At 40.8% G+C, this 17,639-nt stretch overlaps 2 protein-coding genes across 6 annotated transcripts in view; one reads left to right on the forward strand and one right to left on the reverse strand.

The window, feature by feature from the left end:
- The window catches only part of NUP98 (nucleoporin 98 and 96 precursor), a 120,198-nt gene that overhangs the window by 2,499 nt on the left and 100,060 nt on the right, over positions 1-17,639 (forward strand). For 3 of the 5 annotated variants that reach the window (XM_034995418.1, XM_034995420.1, XM_034995421.1), the window contains exons 2-4: positions 13,510-13,613; positions 15,170-15,271; positions 15,380-15,556. In XM_034995418.1, coding sequence (XP_034851309.1) covers positions 13,538-13,613; positions 15,170-15,271; positions 15,380-15,556 — 355 coding nt within the window. In that variant the 5' untranslated portion in view covers positions 13,510-13,537. Of the gene's footprint in view, positions 1-9,904; positions 10,439-13,509; positions 13,614-15,169; positions 15,272-15,379; positions 15,557-17,639 lie in introns of those variants that run through there. The other 2 variants (XM_034995419.1, XM_034995422.1) reach the window with 2 other exon arrangements.
- LOC118004200 (40S ribosomal protein S10-like) lies at positions 6,865-7,459 on the reverse strand. Its single transcript, XM_034995423.1, has one exon. It carries the CDS (start codon positions 7,409-7,411, stop codon positions 6,920-6,922), a length of 492 nt encoding a protein of 163 aa, XP_034851314.1. The 5' UTR covers positions 7,412-7,459; the 3' UTR covers positions 6,865-6,919.

Consider the following 17,639-nt stretch of genomic DNA (forward strand, 5'->3'; position numbering starts at 1 on the left):
CTCATACCGTTCATACATTACATGGTACTTTGGTACCTGACTTTATTCGTGTCTACTAGCTCCTAGATAGCTAAGAACAGATAGAACTTTTAGGGAACCAAATTCACAGCTTGGAAGAAATTGGGTATATTATTTTATTGTGATATTTTTATTGTAGCAATTAACCTAAGAATTAAGGGATACAAGTTGTGATGTTTAATTTCTGACAGTGCACATCTGTAATTATGCAATTTGTCGTAAGGTTAGGGGACTAAGAAATTTTAGGAGATTTAACAACATAGGTAGTAGAGGTAAGGTATGTATACAGTGTTTCTTGAGAATTTGGTGCATTTCTTTGGGTTTGGTATTATGCCTAAGTATTTGGCATAGCATGTCTCTAGAGAAGATTTTTCAGCCTCTGCACTGTTGACGTTTTGGGCCAGATAATTCTTTTTGTCTGGGAGCTTATTGTAGGGTGTTCAGCAGCGTTCCCCACATCTACCCATTAGATATCCATAACACCCCCCCCCCGAGTTGTAACAATTAGGAAGGTCTCCAAATATTGTCACATGTCCACTGGGAGGCAAAATTGCCCTGATTGAGAGATCACTGCTTTTGAGAAAACATTACCAATATTTCAGTAATGCCATAACTTTATCTTGCCTGGTGTGTGCTTGTAAAGTCAGCTAATAAATTGCATCTTTTTCTTTTTTTTCAAGATTTTATTTATTTGACAGAGGGGGGAGGAGAGCAAGCACAAGCGGGGGAGCGGCAAGCCGAGGGAGAAGCAGGCTCCCTGCTGAGCAGGGAGCCCGATGTGGGCCTGTGGGGCTCGATTCCAGGACCCTGGGATCACGACCCAAGCTGAAGGCAGCCGCTTAACCGTCTGAGTCACCCAGGTGCCCCTAATAAATTGCATCTTGATAGAGTGTCCTTTAAAGTTATTAAAATCTGGAATTGTTTCAGGAAGCTGAAAAGCTAAGAGTCCTAGAGTCTCTTTTATTTTTGTGGTAGCCTCCCTTTCTCTGGGATAGAAATCAAGGTCTTGTTTGAAAGGGGATAGGCCATTGGGAAAATAAAGCAATATTTATTTCTCTTTTTGTGGAAGAGGGCAAAAAGAGTTTGTAGTTGAATTGATGTAATTAAATGTGGTGCTGTGGGATTCCATTATCTTTCCATTTCACTGATACAGTTACATGCATTGATTGGAGTCTTGTCCCATTGTAGTGACACTGCGAATTGTCATATTGAAGAGTTTGTACTTAATTCAGCGTAATTGCAGTTTTGTAGTAGAGAAATAAAAATTATTAAAATACAGCTCTAATTAGCTAAGTCTGATACAGTGAGTTTAAGCTGGTGGGTAGTAGGGTAAATTGGAAGATGTGAAACTCGAGTCTGGCAGATGAATTAGAAGACTATAACAATAGTCTAGTATAGCAGTTGTCAAAATTTGAGGTCTTTGGACTCCTTTATACTTTTAAAAATTATTGAAGATTCCAGACAGCTTTTGTTATGTGGGTTATATCTACTCATATTTACTATACTAGAAATTAAAGTTTTAAAAGATAATATTGACTTAAAAAATAATAAACTCATTTGTTAATATAACAATTTTGTGAAAAATTGCTAAAAAATTTAGTGACAAGGGTGGTGGCGTTTTACGTGTTTGTAAATCTCTTTGATGTCTGGCTTAGTAGGAGATCACTGGACTTGCAGATCTTTTGCATTCACAGTTGATAAGTTGTTTCGGTTGAAGTATGGGAAGAAAATCCCAGCCTCATACAGATAAGTAGATGGAAAAGAGGAATTTTTTTTTTTAAGATTTTATTTATTTATTTGACAGAGAGATAGCCAGAGCAGGAACACAAGCAGGGGGAGTAGGAGAGGGAGAAGCAGGCTTCCCGTGGAGCAAGGAGCCCGATCCAGGGCTCGATCCCAGGACCCTGGGATCATGACCTGAGCCGAAGGTAGGCGCTTAACAACTGAGCCACCCAGGTGCCCCTACACTCAGATGTTTCTAAAAATTTGTTGCAGTGTGGAATCTGAAGCCATATTATTAAAGATTTTATTTATTTGAGAGAGAGCGCACGCACACACAGAGCAGGAGGGAGGGAGAGAGGGAGAAGCAGATTCCCCGCTGAGCAGGGAGCCCGATGCAGAACTCCATGCGAAACTCAGGGGATCCCAGGACTCTGGGATCAAGACCCAAGCTGAAGCAGAGGCTTAACTGAATGAGCTACCCAGGCGCCCTGAAGCCATATTCTTGAACTTAGTCCGGTGTTACATTAAAATTCATTGGTTTGTCTTGCACTTTGAATGGATATTTACTCATGCATGATTTTATGACATCATACATTGGTTGTTTAGAAATCATTGGTTCACTGGGTTATGTAGCTCTTCCCAATGTTGACAGATTTAATTATACAGTTAACATTTTCACCCATCTCATCAGATAAGTCCTTTGAGAATGAGCTGACAAGGGGCGCCTGGGTGGCTCAGTCGTTAAGCATCTGCCTTCGGCTCAGGTCATGATCCCAGGGTCCTGGGATCAGGCCCCACATCGGACTCCCTGCTCGGCGGGGAGCCTGCTTCTCGTGCTCCCACTCCCCCTGCTTGTGTTCCCTCTCTCGCTATGTCTCTATCTGTCAAATAAATAAAATCCTTTAAAAAAGAATGAGCTGATAAGCTCATAGTGGCAGACATAATTCTAATTTTCATTTCAAATCTGAATAACCATAGTTTTGTCATTTATTCTCTGAAGTAAAAATGGTGTTCCATGAAAAATCAGCTGGTTCAGCCTTCTAAGGTAATCACACAGGTGTTATTCTTTGAGATAGCCCTTGTATTTCCATACACAGAAGTGCTTTTGAGTAGTTCCCATTTCATCTCAAACAATAACCACAGAATATTTAAAAAATGTGTACTGAAATGTCAAGAATTAATACAATCACTAATTTTTACAACTTCATCAAAGGCATTCAAGTGAAAGTGTATTTTTTGTGTGTGTTGTGTGTGGCAGTGAAGAATTCAGTGACTGTTTTATAGTTTGGGTCATTGTCCTGATTCATGCTCAGGGTCCAGCAGTTTTATACACCATTGCTTTTGCACCCCAGTGCTGAGGTTAGTACAGTTAAAAAAAAAAAAAGGTAAATAATGTCTTAGTATTATTATGAAAATAGTTTTGACTTCATGGACACCCTGGAAGAGGATTCAAGGACTTTTAGGGGCCTTCAGACCTCACTTTCAGAATCACTAGGAAGGACAATGATTTTTCACATTGGTTCTTTGAAAGCACTACTTCACCTATTCCTCTTTACTTCAGCGAGAGCAGCTTCTGCTTATGTCTGTTTTATGTGTTGGGTTCCGTAGCTAAAAATATTTGAAAACCACTAATTAAGGGAAGAAAGAATTGACTGAATTAGGACTCTTGTTCAGGAAGGGAACAGTTCAATCCTTCATGAATGCATGTTGCACTCACTCATCACTTCATACCTTATTTATTTCCACATGCTCCTTTGACCTGTGGTATCTACACACCTAAGCTTTTTTTTTTTAAGATTTTATTTATTCATTTGAGACAGAGAGAGAGAACACAAGCAGGGGGAGCAGCAAAGGGAGAGGGGGAAGCAGGCTCCCCGCTGAGCTGGGAGCCCGATGTGGGACTCGATCCCAGGACCCTGGGATCATGACCTGAGCCAGAAGGCAGACGCTTAACCATCTGAGCCACACAGGTGCCCCCACACCTAAGCTTTCTTGGTGGACTAAGCTTCTTAAGAAATAGGTGAATGGATTTGTAGATTAAAGGTGACTTGCTGGGAATGAGACTAGGGATGTGAGATGAGTGGAAGAGAATGAATGATCAAAGTGACCTCAGTGTGTGTATGGAGTGGGTGTTTGTTTTTGTTGTTTACAGTGGTATTTTATGGTTGTATTAAATGGTCAGTAGAGGACATTGAAGTATTGGGAAATCATTTTATGTATGGTGTTCTAGCTAGGCATTGAGCAGTCAAGGCTTAGAGCAAGGGAAAATTAATGTGCATTTTTCTAACTAAAAATATTGTAAAAATATTTGTTGAAAAGCTAAAGAAAAACCTGCTTTTGGGTGTAGAGATTACTTTAAAAAATTTAAAAATCTTTAAAAACAAACAAAGCTTTTGAGGAGCTGTAGTTTGAGGCATCTTTGTCCTTCAGTGTAGGCTGGAAAATCCCTGTTCAAGTGTAGACAGAGGTCTAAGAGGTTGAATATCATGACAAGTACAGTTACACAGTAGCAAATGGCAGGGTTTCTTAAATTCCTTTTTAACTTTTTATTTTGAGTTAATTTTAGATTTACAGAGAATTGCAAAGATAGTAAGTGGTGGAGAGTTTTAAATACAGATTTGTCTTACTCCAAAGTTGATGTATTCTTTTCACTACTTCTGTTTGTCAAATGAAGATTATGTTAAGGGAATGAAAATATTGCTCAGCACTGTGAGGAAAGGAGCTCTATTAAATAATATAGATTATTTTAAATTAATTTACACCCTAATGGAAGAAATTGAGCAAAATCCAGGTGCTTTTTACCAGAGCAGCAAACAGTTCATATACTCAAGTGGCAGGTATGACAACAAATATATTGCATAACTAAAAGCAGCTGGGAGGCATTAGTTTACGTAATTGGGTTTGGAAAGGGGGAGGGGAAGGGGATGTGTTTTTATACTGATAAAGAGTCTGAAGGGTCTAATCTGGGACAGTTGTGGAATAGTGAGGCTTGAACGGCAATTTTTATTTTTTATTTTTTTAAGATTTTATCTATCTATTTGGGGTAGAGAGCATGAGAGGGGAGAGGGTCAGAGGGAGAAGCAGACTCCCTGCTGAGCAGGAGCCGGATGTGGGACTCAACCCTGGGACTCCAGGATCATGACCTGAGCTGAAGGCATTTGCTTAACCAGCTGAGCCACCCAGATGCCCCTTATTTTTTATGTTTGTTTATTTTTTTATTTTTAAGTAATCTCTGCACCCAGTGTGGGGCTTAAATTTACAACCTCGAGATCAAGAGTCGCATGCTCTACCCAGGTGCCCCAGCAATTTTTCTTTTCCTTTTTTTTTTTTTTTAAAGATTTTATTTATTTATTTATTTGAGAGAGAGAGAGAGAGAAATAGCATGAGAGGAGAGAGGGTCAGAGGGAGAAGCAGGCTCCCTGCTGAGCTTGGAGCCCGATGTGGGACTCGATCCCAGGACTCCGGGACCATGACCTGAGCCGAAGGCAGTCGCTTAACCAACTGAGCCACCCAGGCGCCCAATTTTTTCTTTCTTAATATGTCTTACAAAAAAAATTTTTTTTGCAGTGAGTATAAGTACATCCATCCATAAAGAAAGTGGTTAATCTTTTCAGAAAAATTCATCTAGGCCACATAAATTGTCATTCCATAAGAGTGAGCAGTTACCTTTCTGATGATTAGAACTGTCATGTTTGCCAGAGAAATGTCTCTTTCCCCTGATAGTGCTGGATTAATACTGCCAAATTTTGGTTTTATAGCCTTCTTATTTTTTTTTTTAAAGATTTTATTTATTTGACAGAGCACAAGCAGCGGGGGAGAGAGCGGGAGAAGCAGGCTCCCTGCTGAGCAAGGAGCCCGATGCGGGAATTAATCCCAGGACCCTGGGATCATGACCCAGGCCTAAGGCAGCAGCTTAACCGACTGAGCCACCCAGGGGTCCCTATAGCTTTCTTATTTATAGTGAATGTAAAGTCATTTTTCCTTTTAGTTGTCAGTGTTCTTTCTCTAGGAGTTCTGGGCTCTCTACGCACAGCTAATAGTCAAAAGTAGCTTTGTGATCATGCTCAATTTCACCATTTGTATAATAGGGATCAAAATACCTACCTCTTTGGATTCTTGGGAGGTTTATATAAGATAATTTGTAAAATGTACTTAGGCCAGTGCCTGGGACATAGTAAGAATTCAAATGTTAGCTAGTATTTCCGTTTGGGCCAGGTTAATATATTTAAAAGGATAAAGACTTGAATGTATGATATGCCTTTAAACTTTTTTTTTTTTAAGATTTTATTTATTTATATGAGAGAGAGAATGAGATAGAGTGAGACAGCATGAGAAGGGGGAGGGTCAGGGGGAGAAGCAGACTCCCCGCCGAGCAGGGAGTCCGATGAGGGACTCAATCCCGGGACTCCAGGATCATGACCTGAGCCGAAGGCGGTGGCTGAACCAACTGAGCCACTCAGGCGCCCTAAAGTTTTTTTTTTTGATATGCCTTTGAACTTGAATAGATTTAGAAGTTCCACACATAGCAATCTCTAGGATTACTCCCCCCCCTTTTTTTTAAGGGGGGGGAGATCACTAGCGTGAGGGGGATGGGGCAGAGGGAGAGAATTTTTTTTTTTTTTAAGATTATTTATTTATTTGACAGAGAAAGACACAGCGAGAGCAGGAACACAAGCAGGCCTCCCGTGGAGCAGGGAGGCCGACGCGGGGCTCGATCCCAGGACCCCGGGATCATGACCTGAGCCGAAGGCAGATGCCCAGCGACTGAGCCACCCAGGCGCGCCTCTTTTTTTTTTTTTTTTCTAAGATTTTATTTATTTATTTGACAGAGACACACAGAGAGGGAACACAAGCAGGGAGAGTGGGAGAGGGAGAAGCAGGCTTCCCACGGAGCGGGGAGCTCGATGTAGGGCTCAATCCCAGAACCCTGGAATCATGACTGAGCCGAAGGCAGTCGCTTAACGACTGAGCCACCCAGGCGCCCTGAGAGAGAGAGAATCTTAAGCAGGCTCCATGCCCAACACAGAGCCAGACACAGGGCTCAATCTCACAACCCCAAATCATGACTGAGCCAAAATCAAGAGTCACATGCTCTACCAACTGAGCTAGCCAGGCACCCCTACCTTTTTTTTTTTTTTTTTCTGGCTACAAATTTATTCAACACAAAACATCTCCAACTTTACTGAGGTGGCTGACCATGTCCACGACCAAATCCGCCTCTAAACTGGAACTCAGTTGCTGACCCAGCCCCGGCCTCAGCTTTCTTGTCGGCACCAGGGGGCACAGCGCTTCGTCTGTAGGTGTCTCTGTCAGTTTCCCCTCGTGTGAGTCTTGCAGGTCGCTCTCCCTCCAGACCTTTGGGCCGTGGTTGGCCAGTCTCAGGGTGGCTGCGACGCAGAGTGGCAGGCACAATCTCGGGGGGCAGGTGGAGGTAATAACGGAGATACTGGATGCCCTCGTTGGTAAGGTACCAGTAGAAATGTCTCCAGGCAAACTGTTCCTTTACATAGCCTCGTGATTTGAGAGACTGCATGGCCTTCATGACGTGAAGGTTGGGCACATTCTTGTCTGCCAGCTCAGGGTGTTTGGGCATGTGGACATCCTTCTTGGCCACCATCACTCCCTCCTTGAAAAGGAGTTCATAAATGGCAATTTGGTTCTTCTTGGGCATCAACACCTCGGCGGCTGCTACGTCTGGGGCCGGGGCTGGAAAGCTTTTTTTTTTTTTTCTTTAATAGAAAAATAGTGCAGATTATCTGCATCCTCTAGATCTTTTTTGTTGTTGTTGCTGGTAATAGAAGAAATAAACATGATGGAAAAGTTTGGGTCCTCTGAATTCTTTGTCCCAGATACCATTTACCTGCCTTTCTCTAGAGGCCACCACTTTCATGTATTTCTTCTAGTCTTCCTTTTTACTCTTACTATGAATAAGAGTGTATTGTCTTTTCTATTTTACATAATCTGCCAAATGTATCTTTTTGCAGTTTGCTTTTTTTCATTAAACATCTTTTACTTGAAATAACTCTCTAGGATAACTTTGTCCAAATATTCTGGTGGTGTCCTATTCTTGATACCGTATCCTGGCTACATATGTAGCAGAGTGCTCTGGTTTACTTCTGTAGTTGGATAATTTAAGGTTAATGACATCTACCTAATGAACTAATAAGTTCATTTATTATATCCTTATCATATGAGGGAAGCTGAGCTTTGGTGTTAAAACACAAGGCCAGATAGGATAAGTACACAAATACCCATTCTTATCTGTGTACCTTATTTATCCTGATGCTTATTTCCTCTCTTGTCTTTCTAGTCCCCCAAGGTCCAGTTCACATTCTAATTCCCCACAAATTTTTCCTCATATTTCCTATTCACATTCTGACCTACATTTGACTTCCTGTTGTGCTTCCTGGCACTTACTGCTCTTCCAGTTTTAAATGTATGGGTCCTTCCTCTGATTATATCAGAAGTTACAAACTCAAACTCAAAATGTTTTTCTGACCTAGCCCTATTTTAAATGTTATCAGCTAGTTTGAGATAATATAAATGCATACATAAACATTTCTGCATACATGCATACATATATATGTGAAATAGACCATATATATAACAAACCAAACAACTGTTTGCTGGTTGTATCCAGCCATTTTGTGATCTCTTCCTTTTTGCAACCTCTTAAATGACAAATTCTACCAAGAATCTTCCCTTTCATGGTTTCCTTTTGTTCTGAGAATTCATCACACTTGATTTTAAGTTAGAAGTTACTTCTAAAATACGTTGATCATACAGCCTTTGTTTAAAAAACACATTAGTGGTTATTGTCATTAGTTTAGAAAATGAGTACACTTGACCCTCCAACAACAAGGGTTTGAACTGCACATGTCCACTTACACATGGAATTGTTTCAATAAATATGGTACAGCACTATAAATGTATTTTCTCTTCTTTATGACCTTCTTAATATTTCTTTTCTGTAACTTACTTTACTGTAATGCAGTATATAATGTACATAACATACAAAATATGTGTTAATCAACTATTTATGTTATTGGTAAGGCTTCTAGTCAACAGTGGGTTATTAGGTACTTAAGTTTTGGGGGCACCAGAAGTTCTAAAACCTGCATTGTTTAAAGGTCAACTGTACCGGGCGCCTGGGTGGCTCAGATGGCTAAGCGTCTGCCTTCGGCTCAGGTCATGATCTCAGGGTCCTGGGATCGAGTCCCGCATCGGGCTCCCTGCTCCTTGGGAGCCTGCTTCTCCCTCTGCCTCTCTCTCTCTGTCTCTAATGAATAAATAAATAAATAATCTTAAAAAATAAAAATAAAAAAAAAATAAAGGTCAACTGTATATGTTTCAGACCCTTTGTTAGTTTCTGGGATAGTAAACCAATGATACTGTCTCTATCCTGGAGAAGTTTATTGTGTATTGGGGAGGGTTGGAGGTTTCAAAGGTTGAGCTCCTTGGAAAGTAGACTCTGAATTAGAGAGAGTGTTGCATGAGTTTTGTTACAGAGTGCTTTGGGATCACCACCTTGGGAGAGAAGAGGAATGGGCTGAGGGAGAAATTGAGTTGTGATACTATCTTAATGAAGGCCTCAGCCAATCCTGTGGAGAATGTGAAGCTGGGAACACCCTTCAGAATTAGATTAAGTTGGGGTGAAAGGCCCTGATTTTGCATATGGACTACCCTAGGAAGAGGATATGACACTGAGTAAGGCAACTCTTACAGTGGAGGCAGTTCTGAAGAGGATCAACAGCTGAGTGTTAACTTTTGGTAGTACTGCTCAGCAGCTGGGACTACAAATCCCAGGTATTTGGTATTATCACAGTGTCCACCATAAAGAGTCAGAGTCAAGATTAATACTTATAAATGAATCATGTGTTGTGTAAGCTCAGAGGAATGACTGACTAATTGCTAGAAGGAGCTATGAAAGCTTATGGAAGGGATGACGCTTGAGCTAGGTTTTTTGTTTTTTAAGATTTTATTTGAGAGAGAAAGCACATGTGCACACATGAGCAGTGGAAGGAGCAGAGGGAGAGGGAGAGAATCTCAAGCAGACTCCACGCTGAGTGTGGAACCTGAGGCAGTGCTCAATCTCATGACCCTGAGATTAGGACCTGAACCAAAACCAAGAGGGCTGTCAACTGACTGAGCCATCCAGGCACCCACTGAGCTAGGTTTTGAAGAATGAATTAGTAGGTTTAGAAAGGGAAAGTCTAGTGAATGGGACATTTTTCATTGAGTCACTGACATTTCATAGCATAGTCAAAATGATTTGTTTGAAGGACAAAAGGTTAACTGTATTAGCCATTCTTTAATTTCTAGCAATTATGATAAAAATCATGAGGCTGTTTCCAAAATCCTAGTTTATTTCCATGGTGATAATTTTTTTTTTAAACACTTAAATCCCAGTATGCTCAGGCTTAAGACTAAGCCAAGCTCATCATGGCCAGATCCTCGAAAAGATAGGCTGAGCTTGAGTGAGAAGCTTTTTTTCCAGGAGTCCAAATTGGATTTGGTCCCTGCGTTGTCCCTTGTTCTTGGGTCTGGAACAGATGAAATGAATTTCCTTAATACTAAACATGTTCTTGTTTGTTGCTTAGTATGTTCCCTCCTAGGATTGAGGGTGTCCATGGGAAGTCAGAAGATAGATTAAACTGGGGCTCTACCACTTATTACTTCTTTGACCTTGGGAAACTCGGTAAACACTTGATCCTGTTTTCTCATCCTTAAAATACAGTGATGCATAATATCATTTTAGGATTGTGGGATAATGTATAAGAGCTTATAAACAGGTGTTTCCTAGGATATTTTATTACTACTTAAAATCCCTTTGTGAAATATGTGTGATGTTAGGTTTTTATGTTAGGATAAGATTTTTAAATTTTTTACATTTTTATGTTTCTTAAGATTTTATTTGAGAGAGAAAGAGAGAGCACGAGCAGGGGAGGAGCATAGGGAGAGGGACAAGCAGACTCTGATGAGCACGGAGCCCGATGGGGGGCTTGATCTCATGACTCTGAGATCATGACCTGAGCCGAAATCAAGAGTCAGATACTTAACCGACTGAGCCACCCAGGCACTCCAGGATAAGATTTAAAAAAAAAAAAAGATTATTTATGTATCTTAGTGTGCACCCCAGAGAGAACAGGGGGAGGGGCAGAGGGAGAGAGGGAATTTCAAGCTAACTTCCCGGTAACTGGGGAGCCCAGCGTGGGGCTCCATCTCATGACCCATGAGATCATTACCTGAGCCGAGATCAATAGTTGGACGCTCAATTGACTGAGCCACCCAAGCGCCCCTATTAGGATAAGAATATTAAGAAGCAAATTTTGATTGTTAGGAGCTATGGATTTGGTCTGTAGAACCTAGTGCCCAAATTAACTCTAAAATCTTCAATAGGAGGATGACTGTCACAGAGAAAAAACTATTACTTAGCTTCTGAATCCTGATACATCTGCTGTATAGATGTCAGATGTACATGAACAGATGGCTGGTTGTGGGGATGAATAAGAAAATGGATGGCAAATTTAGTGTAATAACTATTACTCAGTTTTTGCTGTGCTGATGATGGGTCAAAAAATGTAGTCAACAGAGTGAAGTGGATGTGATGGGGCTGTGACTCAAGACAGCAGTATGAGAGAGATTGCAGTCAAAATGAAATGGTCTAGACATCTAACCCCTAGCACAACTGTCATTCCAAATGAACTGTTGAAAAACAAATACATAGATAGAGCCACAAAGGTCTAGACTTCTGTTAAGTACTTCCAAGAATATTTTCCCTGGAAAGGAGAGTCACCAGTTAATAGGGTAAAGGCTCAATCTGTACACTTCGTGACACCTGTTAAATTGAGAAGGCAGGAAACTTCAAGCAGATCTCATTACTAAAAGAGAAATGATGTTTATGTGAAATATAGCCTCTGGTTCCAAGAGAATGCATTAGAATCATTTTAAGAGCCTTTCAAAATACAAATGTCTACATCCCAACCCTGGACATTTTGGTCCTCATTTCTAGAATGGGGCCTGGGGGGTTTTATTTTTGAAAAGCTTGCTAGCTAATTCTGATATGGCTCTCTTGAACCACTGGTTTCAGTGAGCTTTGTTTAATTGGAATTATTAAATTCCTGGATGTTGGGATAAAGAACTAAGTGTTGGAATTTTTTCCTGGGGGGAGTTTAGGGGACAGAATGTTGATTTTTGTAAAACCATTAGGTATTTAGGGACAGCTTCATCTTTTCCAGTGTTGCACAAAATGTTTTGGTTATTAGAATAACTGGAAGTACTGAAGGAACACTAGAACATTGTGGGGAGCACCTCTAAGTGTTTGATTCTATTATATGAATGAGGTATGATTTACTAGAAGAAAAAACTGTTCCATCAATGTGTATATAATAGAAAAATCATCCTGTCACAAAATCCAGATAAGTATGATTGGCTATTTTCTGAGATTTTTTATCTATCTTTATTTATTTATTTTTAAGATTTTATTTATTTGACACAGAGAGACACACAGGGAGAGGGAACACAAGCAGGGGGAGTGGGAGAGGGAGAAGCAGGCTTCCCGCTGAGCAGAGAGCCCGATGTGGGGCTTGGTCCCAGGACCCCGGGATCATGACCTGAGCCAAAGGCAGACGCTCAACGACTGAGCCACCCAGGCGCCCCCTGAGATTTTTATTAAAAGTACATAGTTTAAAAAAAAAAAAAAAAAAAGTACATAGTTTACTCAGTGGTCTGCTAGCTAAGTGGTAGCAGATACCTTAAGTTTAAGGAAAATTTATCAGAGGGACAGTGTTTACTTTTGAATAGATTAACTTTTTTTATGCAAATCTGGGGAGGGGCGGAAACCAAACTTTTGTACTTGTTGGAACACTTTGGTCCAACTCATTAAGTGCCTGGTTTAGATACTGGAGAGGAATCATTCATATGAGGTGGGGGATTTTCACCAAAGATTTTCTGTAATGTTCCCAGACAAAGATAGGTAAGTAGGGGACCATAAAGAATGGTCTTAAGAAGTAATCTCAAAGAGAATGTCAGGGCACCAGAATCTCAGATTTGGAGATGGTAGGAGGGACATGCATAGTTTAAAGAACATTTAATATTACAACATTTTATATACCCCCCCAAATAGGGCAAAAAAGTTTTTATAATGTAAAATACAGAAAAGAAAGCCTGACAAAAATTTTAACTTCTCAGGTGGTTGTGACAACAGAATATCATTGTAATTTTTTTTTTAAAGATTTTTAAAATTTATTTATTTGACAGAGAGAGACACAGCGAGAGAGGGAACACAAGCAGGGGGAGTGGGAGAGGGAGAAGCAGGTTCCCTGCTGAGCAGGGAGCCCGATGCGGGGCACGATCCTAGGACCCTGGGACCATGACCCGAACCGAAGGCAGACACTCACTGCCTGAGCCACCCAGCTGCCCTTTCATTGTAATTTTTAATGGGTATTGTGGATAACCTCCTAGATCTGGCATAGTGGACCCAAAATCTTCATTAAAAGGGAACTTAAAAAAACAAAACAAAACATTGTTTTAAATAAGGGATGATTGTTGGTGGGATATGAAGTTTAACCTTAAATTATGGTACTAATAATTCAGCTCAATTTTAGAAGGTCTTTTATTATATAGAGTTTTAGGATATTGAATGAGAGTGAACATTATGCTATAGTTTGGATGGGACTAAACTTGTACAATGACAATTTTTGAAATTGTATTTTAATTTACATTGTATTCTGTGGTCCTTAAAAAGGTGATAATTTTTTCTTCTTTCAGCTTGCTGAAGCAAAGACTCATTTTGAAGATGTTTAATAAGTCATTTGGAACACCCTTTGGGGGTGGCACTGGTGGCTTTGGCACAACTTCAACATTTGGGCAGAGTAAGTTTTACAAAAGAACAAAAGAAGGGGAAAAACTTAAGCTATTCTTATTAAGAACAAATCCAATCTGATGGCTGAAATAACCCAAATACAAGTGCTGGGAGGATGTGGAGAAAAAGGAACTTCCTTTCCCACTGTTGGTGGAAATGTACAGCCACTGTGGAAAACAGTGTGGAGGTTCCTCAGAAATTAAGAAATAGAATTAGCGTACAATCCAGTAATTCCACTACTGCTTATTTACCCAAAGAAAACCAAAATGCTAATTCAAAAAGATATATGCACCCCTATGTTTATTGCAGCATTATTTGCAAGAGCCAAGATATAGGAACAACCCGAGTGTCCATAGACTGATGAATGGATAAAGATGTGGTATATATACAAAGGAATATTACTCATAAAGAGTGAGATCTTGCCATTTGTAGCAACATGGTTGAACCTAGAGGGTATAGTGCTAAGTGAAATAAGTCAGAGAAAGACAAATACCATGATTCCACTCATATGTGGAACTTAAGAAACAAAACAGATGAAGAAAAAAGAGACCAAAAAACACTCTTAAATACAGATTCTGAAACTAATGTAACACTGTGTGTTAATTATACTTGAATAAATAAATTAAAAAAAAAAAACATCATTCTGATAGCTTCAGATAGGAATTTTATTCATACTTTGGTCTTATAACAAATTCTCTTTGATCAATGACCGGATAAGATCTTGTTAGAATTTTCTAAGAAAATAGAAATAAGTTTGGAGTTTTCATGTTTTTTTGATCATTCATAGAAGGTATTTGAAATACGTTTTTATTTTTTTAGAGAGAGCATACACATGAGCCCGGGGGGTGGGGGGGAGAGGGGCAGAGAGAGAAAAAAAAAATTTTTTTTTTTTAAGATTTTATTTGAGAGAGAGAGAGGGCACAAGATGCGGGGGTGGGGGCAGAGGGAGAGGGAGAAGTAGATTCCTTGCTGAGCAGGGAGTCCCGACAAGGGGCTCGATCCCAGGACCCTGAGATCATGACCTGAGCCGAAGGCAGGCACTTAACAGCCTGAGCCACCCAGGCGCCCCTTCCTTTTGTTGTTGTTGAACATATTTCCTGTCATAGAACTATGGAATTAGAATCTTGGTTGGAACCTGAACATGTGTATTCTGAAAAACCTTCCCAGGTCATTCTGATGTGCTCCCCTAAAGAAGGATCATTCATCCCAGTGACTCTGGAATGTATGATGCCTAGAGAGAATTTAACACTTTAATTTTGATGACTTGACTTTTGTCTGTAGCTCACAATCACTAGTTACCTTGGTACTCTTTTTTAACCTGTCGACATCTATAACTTTATTGAAAAGTCACACCTCTTCACTTTGTTTTTTTCTCCTGGGACAGTGAATAAAAGGTCTGGCTTAATTTTAACTCTGTAATTTGTAGCCTGATGGAACTTTGAAAAAATTATTTTCAGATTAGACCAGTGATCCTATTCAAACACAAAATGTTAAGAAATATTAAAATCCTTTTCATTAGGTCACCTGATTTAGATTTTATTTTGACCCTGGATTTTGCTTTTTCAGACACTGGCTTTGGCACTACTAGTGGAGGAGCATTTGGAACATCTGCATTTGGTTCTAGCAACAATACTGGAGGCCTGTTTGGAAATTCACAGACCAAACCAGGTAGGGGTTTTATTTGGAATACAGTGGTTTATTTATAGCTGGTATAGGACTTCCTTTAGTGGTTCCAGTCCATCTATTTAACTGTTTTTTTCCTCTCCATCTATCCAGGAGGATTATTTGGTACTAATTCATTTAGTCAGCCAGCTACTTCCACAAGCACTGGCTTTGGGTTTGGCACATCAACAGGAACATCAAATAGCTTGTTTGGAACTGCAAGTACAGGGACCAGTCTCTTCTCATCCCAAAACAATGCCTTTGCGCAAAATAAACCAACTGGCTTTGGAAGTAAGTAGGACATCATTGGACTTTTGCGTCTAATAGTTTGGTTTGCTTATTGAATGTACTCCCTCTTTTTCTTTCTTTTTTTTTTTTTTTTTAAGTTTTTATTTATTTATTTGAGAGAGAGAATGAGATAGAGAGCATGAGAGGGGGGAGGGTCAGAGAGAGAAGCAGACTCCCTGCTGAGCAGGGAGCCCGACGTGGGACTCGATCCCAGGACTCCAGGATCATGACCTGAGCCGAAGGCAGTCGCTTAACCAGCTGAGCCACCCAGGCGCCCTCCCTCTTTTTCTTTTTCCTGTGTTCATTTACCTCCTTTCTCCACCAGGTGGCAATAGGCTAGAAAGGAAGGGGCTATATCGCTCCAAGATTGGAAATCTAAGAAGCACTAGTATTCAAAGGATATGCAGAGGAAGAGGCTCCTGACATAGAATGACCAGAGAGTGGATGAAAAGCCAGGCCAGAGTAATGTCATAGGTGTTAAGAGAGGAGAATTTCAAGGAGGAATGCATGTAGTCAGCCATATTGTACTGCAGGGGCACCTTCTTCTTGCCTCTGTTTCACATTGGGTATAAGAGACTAAAGGAGGAATAACAGATACTAGATGTGACATGGTTACTCTTCCATTCCTTATCCGTGGCAGATGTTTTGTTGTTTTATTTAAGTGGGCTCGTGGAGCCCAACATAGGGCTTGAACTCACGACCCTCGAGATCAAGACCTGAGCTGAAGTCAAGAGTTGGACACTTAACTGACTGAGCTACCCCAGGTGCCGCATAGCAGATTTTTTTTTTTTAAGATTTTATTTATTTATTTGACAGAGAGAGACACAGCAAGAGAGGGAACACAAGCAGGGGAAGTGGGAGAGGGAGAAGCAGGCCTCCCACTGAGCGAGGAGCCTGACGCGGGGCTTGATCCTAGGACCGTGGGATCATGACCTGAGCCGAAGGCAGACGCTTAACGACTGAGCCACCCAGGCGCCCCAGCAGATGTTTTTAATAGGTGGTTTCTTTCTCTTTTAAGTCTAAATGTGGCCTGGGGATACTTCTCCACACAGTACTTTGAGGTAGCCACTACTAGTTGAACAGGTGTGCCCTGTGAGTTGATACATTCACAGTGCAAAAGCTTAGCAGAATGAATAAGTTAGCCAGCTATCAGTATTTCACAAAGGGAAAGTTGTGGGGGGGCAGCTGGGTGGCTCAGTTGTTATGTGTCTGCCTGCAGTTCGGGTCATGATCCCAGGGTCCTGGGATCCAGCCCCGCATCAGGCTCCCTGCTCCGTGGGAAGCCTGCTTCTCCCTCTCCCACTCCCCCTGCTTGTGTTCCCTCTCTCACTGTGTCTCTCTGTGTCAAATAAATAAATAAAACCTTTAAAAAAGGGGGGGGGAAGTTGGGGGGTATTGAAATATTTAACCATAACAATGTAAAATGCAATCTAACATGCTAATTCAAAAGAGATGTGACTGTTTACTTGAAACCATACATTAGGATGGTTTTTTTTTAAAGATTTTATTTGAGAGAGCGAGAATGAGAGAGAGAGAGCACATGAGAGGAGGGAGGGTCAGAGGGAGAAGCAGACTCCCTGCTGAGCAGGGAGCCTGATGGGGACTCGATCACGGGACTCCAGGATCATGACCCGAGCTGAAGGCATTCGCTTAACCAGCTGAGCCACCCAGGCGCCCCAGGACATGTTTTTAGAAAAGACATAGTTGGCCAGTGTGAAATCTGATTCCTCTTAAATTGGTGATTAGGATGTCCCTTACTATTAAATATTGGCAGATAACTTTATTGCTTACTGACATTTCTGCACCCTATGTATAACTTCTTGAGAAGTAATATCTCTCTTTGAAAAATATATTCTTTAGATAACAGTTAAATTCACTTTTTTTTTAAGTTTTTATTTATATATTTATTTGAGAGAGAGAAAATGAGAGGGAGAGAGCACATGAGAAAGGGGGGAGGGTCAGAGGGAGAAACAGACTCCCTGCTGAGCGAGCAGGGAGCCTGATGCGGGACTCATTCCCGGGACTCCAGGATGATAACCTGAGCTGAAGGCAGTCGCTTTACCAACTGAGCCATGCAGGCGGCCCC

Source organism: Mirounga leonina, unplaced genomic scaffold (assembly GCF_011800145.1).
Source record: "Mirounga leonina isolate KUSES-001 unplaced genomic scaffold, KU_Mleo_1.0 Mir_92, whole genome shotgun sequence".
Lineage (NCBI taxonomy): Eukaryota > Metazoa > Chordata > Mammalia > Carnivora > Phocidae > Mirounga > Mirounga leonina.

What these genes read in the sequence shown, in the direction of transcription:
- LOC118004200 (XM_034995423.1), bottom strand. Translation starts at nt 7,411, where the DNA reads ATGCCCAAGAAGAACCAAATTGCCATTTATGAACTCCTTTTCAAGGAG.